General features: G+C 36.5%; 1 protein-coding gene across 4 annotated transcripts in view; it reads left to right on the top strand.

The window, feature by feature from the left end:
- The window catches only part of LOC108977200 (bifunctional heparan sulfate N-deacetylase/N-sulfotransferase), a 264,059-nt gene that overhangs the window by 193,909 nt on the left and 61,500 nt on the right, over window positions 1-8,650 (top strand). For all 4 annotated transcript variants that reach the window (XM_018946782.1, XM_018946779.1, XM_018946781.1 and 1 more), the window contains exon 6: window positions 4,492-4,695. In XM_018946782.1, coding sequence (XP_018802327.1) covers window positions 4,492-4,695 — 204 coding nt within the window. The remainder of the gene's footprint in view (window positions 1-4,491; window positions 4,696-8,650) is intronic.

Genomic DNA, 8,650 nt, shown 5'->3' with positions numbered 1-8,650 from the left:
CTGATCGGGAACATTTCTTCAAATATTTTAGCATTGCCTTAGACAATAATCTATGTCAAAATTCGTGAAGATATCTTCCCAACTAAAACAATTTTACTTACAAGAACTGATTTCTGATCGCTCAGTTTATACGGCAGCCATATGTTATAGTGGTCTGATTGGGAACATTTCTTCGGAGATTACACGACTGCCCTAAGCAATATTCCGTGCCAAATTTTGTGAAGATATCTTGTTTAATAAAAAAGCTCTCCATACAAGCACTTTAATCCGATCGTTCAATTTGTATGGTAGCCATATGCTATAGTGGTCCGATATCGGCGGTTTCGACAGCTACTTTATGAGAAAAGGAGACGTACAAAAACAGGAGGACTGGTTCGCTGATTGTATAGATTTTATGGGGTCTCCGGCGTTTCCTTCTGGGTATTACAAACTTCGTGGCTAACTTCATATACTCCCTCCAAGGTATAAAACCACAGTGTACATTTTGCTTTAGTCACTTGTACAAAAGGGAGAAGAAAGAATATAAAACCACATATCTATACAGTCAGGTGTCAAAGTGCGGAACCGGAAACTGCGCATACACATACATGAAAAAATCACAAACACACATGCTGCCGGGCAAGGTCTAACGTTATTCTAAATAAGGAGCGTACAATGCAAGCGCATTAGCTGTTAAGTTAAAATAACAGAACAACAACAATAATTGCTAACAAAAAAAGGTAAAAGTTTGTTTGCACCGTAAATGAGGCAATAAAAGCATAAAATCACAAAAGGCGAAATTGCTGCCAAAAATAGCAAAAACGAAAAGTTCAAATTCGCTCGCTTTGTGCCTCTGCGCTGTACTCTTCTTCTTTACACTACACACACAATATTGACGGCAGTTGCGAACGGTGGCTCATGCGCTTCTATGTCATATACATACATACATACACAAAAGCATGGTTGTACACCAGCGCGTATAACGGCAGTGAGTGCACGAAACTTTGTCAGGTTTATGCTAATTCGACTGAAGGTTTTACTATATATTTTTATTTTTATTATTTAGTTGTGGAGTAATTGCATTTCCGGGCATTCGCTGCTGCCGCTCGGCGATTTCGCTTGCCGTGTTGACATGTCGCGTGTCACGCGCACGTGTGAGTGTGTGTGTTGTCGCTCGACAACTTTTATGCAAATGTGTGCAAACAATTTTGTTTTATTGTTGATATCATTTGTTGTTGTTGTTAGTGTTCTACTGTACGCAGGAAAAAGGCAATCTCATCACTCAACTCTAAAACAACAGCTTTCGACACTCACGCATAAATTAAGCGACACAACACGCAATTACAGTTGTTTACAAACATGCACACACATGTGCATACCAAAAGAGTTAATGCGACCCAGTGGGTAAATCCTTGGAGTCATCATGCGGTACGAAATTATTTAATTTTCCCAACTAAACAAATAGCGCAAACTATGTGTATTGTCCCTGGCAAGTAATCAATGTCGTGTAAGCTATGTAATTTGCTCAATATATGAAAGCAGGGATGAAAAAGGAAAGGAAAAAGAGAACATGAAAAACCGCCAACTTCGGTGGCTAGAATATTCTTCAGAAATACATTAGATTCCTTGGATGAACATGATTTTGATCGTGTCATGATATATGCTATATTATTGTATAGCGGTTCCGAGAAATAAGCAACTTCATCGGAAGAAAAGAATCTTTACAAAATTTCAGCACAATATCTCAAACACTGAGGGTCTAGTTAGCATATATCGTTCTTAAGTCGTCAGTAAGGCTTTGAATGTTGCTTTCCAACTTCTTCAGCCTCAGTTCATTTTACCTTAATAGAGTAGAGAAATCCAATAAGATGTCAAAGCTGATAGCCACATTTCTTGATATGATACAGTCACTAATAGCTTGTTTAATTAAAATGAAACTTTCATTCGCTATATGGAATTTGGCATCAGCCCAATGAGACTAGTTAGCTCTCAAACTTGAATATAAAAAACCATTCCTTTTTATCGTCACTCTGTCCTTAGAAAGTCGTTGAATGTACAACTCACCCTACGACGTATTTGAATTCTCGGCAATATATTTCATCTACAGAGCCTTGAAATAAATAAAAATATTTCTTAGTGTTTATAACCGTTATTTCTATTTACAAGATGACAAGTGCACATTTGATTACGTGTTTTCAAAACAAAAAATTGGACCAAAAAAAAAGAACAAAAAAAAAAAACAAGTAAGGAAGGGCTAAGTTCGGGTGAAACCGAACATTTTATACTCATGCAACTTGCAAGTATCAAAACCAGGGAAATACTTTAAGGTACAGTAGAGTAAAGTCAACCGGATGTTCGAAAAAACTGATATTAGTTATATAGGGGTTAATATGTTTTAGGCACAAAGATACGCTGTTATGAATAAAACACACTCTCTTATTTTCACTGGGATAACTCACATATTGGCCGATATATGCGGTACAAAGTCACGCAAAATTTCGAAAATCTTTATATTAAGTATATCGGGGCTAAAGGAAATATTAGTCCGATTCAACACATTTTTGACGTACATACAAGAGACGGATTATCCCTTAATTTCAGTTATATACTATATATCACACATGTATCGACATTTTCGATCAAAGGTCTACTATGGGGTCGAAATATTCGGTACCTAGAGGATTGTACAGTTTTTATTGGATTTAAGCAATTTTTTGGTAATAAGGTGGCACATACTAAAGACATTATATGTGCACAGTTTTATTCCGTTATATTTTTTGATTCTTGAAGTGGAACAAGTGGAAATTAAAATTGTGCTATATGGGAAGTAGGCGTGGCTGTTATCCGACTTCGTCCATTTTCACACTGTGATATAAGAATATATGGAATTTCACCAAAAAGTGGGCGATGCCAAGCCTATCGTCAAATTTTCACACCAGCTCCCATAAAACTCTCTCATACAATTTATTGTGTCTTGCGTTTATACCATAGTTACTGGTTTAAGGGGGAGGTAAGGTTTGTTTCGTCGAAAAAAGACCTTTTTTCATGAATTTTTTTTTAGAAAAAATTATTGCTGTAGGTTTATTTTACTTATTATTATATCAGAGGATACTTAAAAAAAGTTTTATCGAAAAATAGCGAGGAATAACGGATTTATCGTCGATCTCTGCAGGCACCTCGAAAAGAAGTTTTTGTGTGTTGACCAGCCTACAGCATCACTGGGTCATCTGAAACCAAAAAATCAAAATGATTTCTTCAGTTTATTAGTTTATCTTTCAATTGACGTCGAGTACGCCCATCTTCGTCGAAATTTTTTTGTACTGAGAAACCCACATACCAAGTTTCATTGAGATTTCTCAATTTTTACTCAAGTTACGGCTCTGTAGCATCTAATTGCAAGAGTATAAACGTTTAGAAAGGGTTGTTTTCGACTTCGCATATATTCTAGAGTTTGGCAAAAACATGACACATATCGTTTTTCCATTATATAATAAACAAATAATTTAAAAGACAAAGAAGTGTCCCTAATTATGGGACCGCCAGTGTATGTAAATGCATATGAATCAAATGTACACTTATTTGGGAATATTTTCCGAAATTTTGGTACAACAAATAGTCTTTGCTTTACAACTTCTTTTAAGTTGCCTCCGTACTGTCAAAAGCCAAAACTTTTTTTAATGCTTCCTTCATTTCCAATATTCATCTGTAGAAATGGTAAACATAACCTGATTAGGGTATATCAAGTTTGAAACGTTAGACACATACTTTTACAAGTGATCATCGTAACGAGCTGAGTCGAGTCTGTATTCGTCTCTCTGTATATACGCGGACTAAACACTTAGTTTTTGAAATATCTTACTCATCGCCAGACACGAGGTCTTATTGGAGATTGGCTATGCAATCAATGAAGCTTGAAAATTTCCAAATTAAATCACCTAGTATTAAAGTACAATAAATTTAGTTTTTAATTTACTAAATTCAATTATTTGGCACTTTTGTACATTTTAACGCATTCTAATTTATTTATAACTTGTCAGGGAGTGGCCTGTCTGCCCTTCTTCACTTCTTAACTATGCTCTACTGTTCGAATATTGTTCGAATTAGATATATTTATTTATCTATTTTTTTGAAAGTTTGAATAAAATATATAATTTTTGATTTGAAAAAGAAATGATTGAAAATAAGCAGACGAAACCCAAAAAAAAAAAAAAAAACAACCGATTACAAATAAGTAAAAGAAGACACTAAAGAAAGAGTGAATTTGGCCAAAATTTTATTTTTTTAAATATTCCCAGATGGGATCTCAAATAGTATGTCATTATCTTTTTGCTGTTTACCTAGGCCAAAGCGCACTTGCAATTAAATGGATGTTTATTTTGTGATGTACACACACTTTGATGCACATATCTATTTATACTATGTATGTTGTTATGTCATTTTACTTCAAACCTCATGTCATACTCATATTCATTTTAATTTAATATATTTATTTTCTCATTTGTGTGTTTACAGTTTAATTCAGCGTGACACCCGACCATCTCCGCTTATAAACTGTCGAATGGTTAGCGGGAAACACACACGCGAATCATCACGAGCGCCTGATCATCGTTCCGAGGCGCGGCTGCGCATCGATCCGAAGGTGTTGGTGTTCGTGGAGACGACCTACTCAGGACTCGGGCGAGATATTGCCGAACTATTGGTCTATAATAGAATTAAGTGAGTACTGGTTCATTATGAAATTATAGTGCAAGTAAGATTATTGAAGCTATCTTTTGGTTAAGTTCTGTTTAACTTAGCCAATACTCTTTCTGGCCGTAAGAACCTTTTCTTAACCATAAATTAATTGAAAGATGACTGCTACTCAGACATTGAGAAAACGGCTCTTAATGAAGGAAGAGGAGGTAAAAGGTTTATAATTTACCAAATGGAAACACGTTTTTTTAAATACTCTGAGCACCGCTCTCTTATATAACTTAATATTTAAAAGAGAGGCGATAATGACCTCAAGACGAGCAACAATATTGTGTTTTTTTAGAGATAAATTCACTATCATTTCTCACTTACACTATTCCCAACATCAACTAGAGAACCGGAAATCAGCATATTAAGGATTTAAAATTTAGACCAAGGTCTAGACCAGTTTCATTTGTATTTGGCGCTAAGAGCGTTTATTTCGAAGGAAATTTGTTCACTTAAATATATTAAAACTCTCTCTATCTCTTTCTCTGCAATTTTTGGACGTTAATTCACACATTGGGCCAAAAAGTCTGCTGAAATAACGAAATAGGTAGTATAAGGGGGCTGGGTAATTTGTGAACTGATTTCACGTATTTTCTGCATTAAACTAAGGCGTATTTTCTCCCGACTTTATCTGTTTTAGATACAAAGGCTCACCATTACTGGAAATTTTCTCTCCGTAGTTCATGGAGATACCTCGCAGATTTACCTATATATGGGAAACCTATTATCAGGAAAATAATCTTTCCGAGCTTCAAAAATATATTTCAGATATTAGTTGATATTTTCTGTTAAAAGTTAGCCAAACTCATCGAGGTTCACATATACGGTATCTGGGGGCTGGCAAAGTTATACTTCGAATTTGAAGATTTTGAGTCATTACAAATATATACAAATCGTATTCCGTTCTGTTGCTTTTTTTTTTTTTTTTGGCTAAATTTGTGTACTGGAAGGTGAAGGAATCAGCTGGAATTTATACTCATGCTATATAGGAAATAGGTGTGGATTTTGTCCGATTTCTCTAATTTTCACATCGTAGTATAGAGATATCAGGAGAATGCTATGATGCGAATTTTGTTGAGATTGGTCGAGTAGGACCTAAGATATGGAATTTCATTTAAAGGTGGGCCACGACTGCTGTCCAATTTTGTCACGTACTCCCATGAAGCCCTTACGGGCCATATAGCCCCTGTTGTTGTGGCAGAAAACATTCCTGAAGTAAATTCGAAGTATGGTGCCGAGTTGAAACCAGAAACCATTCCGGTTACTTATACCTGCCAGTGGTGTACAATTTAATGCTTTCGTATATACTTAATAAGTTATATCGCATAGTAAGTTCCAATATAACCGTTATATTGGGTTATTATCTGGTACTTAAAGGCAAATTTGATTTGTGATAAAAAATTTCCCGGAAATTATTCATAAAACGCAAAATATTTAATAAATTATTAATACTTATTTGTTCGCCCTCAAAGTAATGCCCACCAGATGGTTAATGAACTTATGCCAACGACTTTTCCAGTAGCCTTGAACTCCTTCAGAGAATTTTTTTTTACCCCTTCGATCCAATCCCCCAATCCCAGCCGTTTTCGACGGATTTCCTCACGCAAACGACCCAATGCAGCCACATTGAACTCCTCATGGATCGCCCGTCCCTCCGGAACAAATTCTTGATGCACCAAGCCATGAGTATCGAAAAACAAACAGTGAGCCGTACCTTGATTTGTGAGCGGCTTTGACGTATTTTTTTTTATATTTTTTTTTTTATTTTTATTTTTTATTTTTGTGTTTCAGCTGGTTATTTTCTCTCCATTCCGATAATTGTTGACTTGACCCATGTCTCATCGGCAGTTATAAGGTTCTTCATGAATGTAGGATTGCAATTCGCACGATCAAGCATGTCCAAAGAGACCTATTTACGATGCCTTTTTGGAAAAAAATAAAGCTTTAGCGGAACGAGTCGAGCAAAAACGCACCCAAAACCCAAAATATCCATAAAAATCATACGAACTGACTCGGAAGAGATGTCGAGCTCTCCAAACATCTCTTTAATACTTGCCAGACGATTTTCAAGCACCATAACCTTCACTTGTTTAATATTTTCATCAGTTGAAGATGTCGAAGATCATTAACCTGAACGAAGCGTCTAGAGATTGTCTATCATTCTGATCATTTATATTTACATAACTCCATATGTATGTAGCTCGATTAGTTTCAGGTGATATAAACAGAGGTTAGTTAGGTGACATGATGATCTACTTCAATCATATCTTTTTTTTCTTCTTCCAAAATGCCGACAAATAAGACAGTTATATTCGGATGTAAGTATTGGGTCTATATTTCCCCCTGTATATGATATTCGCTTTTAAAGCTTTGCAATCATATCAAGAAACTACCGCCAATAGATTGTTGAATTCCAACTACATTTACGACTGTCAGCAATCTCCCTACACCCACCAATTCTCTTTGCTTCATACAAAGATCGCCATAAGTCACGTTCCACAACTTAATATTCCATCAATATGATACTGCCGCAAATTTGTCACAATTTAGTTGAACTGTGGCAAGTTGCATGTGCTCCTTATTAGAAGCGAAATCAATTGAAGCGGAATGCTAATGTGGTGCTGCTCCGCAGAGTATGCTACCAATTACCGCCGTGCATGCCAGCGCCTCCCCACCACCCCCATCCCGATGTAATGCATATGAGAGTAATCTGAGCTTGATCCTTCTGACATAAATTATGGCGAGGAAAAACGAACGAAATAACAATTTCAAAATCATTGACCCACATTTGCATAGCCAAGCAGTCAGCACAGTTACGATGCAGCGCTATGCATTGTTACCGCTCCCACACGAGCCAGCCGTCCACACAAACATCTATGCATGTGCATGTGTATGTATGTGTGTGTATGAGATAATTTTTGCTTGTGTGGGTATTGATTGATCCACAAGTGCAGACTCGCTGCGCAATGTGCATATAACTTGCTATTGTTGTTGTTGCCCACAGTCAGTCAGTCAGTCAGTTATTTAGAGCAAACGCCTGATGTTTGTTGTTATTATTGCAATCATTATTGTTGTGTGTCGAATATTATTGCTGCCGCAACAGTCAGCGAATTAATTTCGCAACCAGAAATGGGCTGCCACTGAAACAACCGCAACAAATACCAACAAATGTGCACAACAACAACAACAGCAATAACGTCAACGCAGTGGCAACTTTATTGCATACACAAGGCACACACAGCCACTGGGAATTGATAGAAATACAAATGACTGTACATGCGGCTTTACAACGCCTTAACATATGCAATGGCATTTGTAAACATGCGATCGTACAACTTGACTTGGCGCTGCGAACATGCGAACGCACGGAGATGGCAACACTTGCAAATGTTATTTGATATGCTTGCAATTATACATTCACGCACACACACACACGCATATATGCGTTATATAATATCGCAGTTATATTTGCAAATGTATGCAGCAGTGTGTGTATGTGTGGTTTCGGTTGCGATTGCGCCGTTGACCTCGGAGACATTGTTAGATTCTATGTATTCCATTGTACCCAGAGGCGTTTGACGAAACTCACTTGAGGTTGCCAATTCCAATGTTGTTTTTGTTGCAACATTTTAGATCGTCTTAAATGCTTATAACACACAATTACTGTGTGACACACACATTCGCAAGCTATAATAATTAATTAGTGATAAGTACAAAATATTTCACCGATAAAAGGCACAAAGTAGACGCACGGCTGTGACCCGAGTATCTTTATATTGAAACTCAAGAGAGATTATGTGAGTTCAAATATTGACTTCTTAGGTCTAAGTTAACCATAGTAAATATATGGCTTTGTGACATGTAGTTGAAGTAGTAAAGGGTGGTGTAATTCGAAGTTCCCTACTTTTTTTATACTCTCGCAACAAAGTTG

The sequence above is a fragment of the Bactrocera latifrons genome, unplaced genomic scaffold (genome assembly GCF_001853355.1).
Source record: "Bactrocera latifrons isolate USDA-ARS-PBARC rearing strain unplaced genomic scaffold, ASM185335v1 scaffold_85, whole genome shotgun sequence".
NCBI classification, from domain to species: Eukaryota; Metazoa; Arthropoda; class Insecta; order Diptera; family Tephritidae; genus Bactrocera; species Bactrocera latifrons.
The sequence above is the reverse complement of the archived record's forward strand: the minus strand, read 5'-3'. Positions and strand labels throughout refer to the sequence as shown.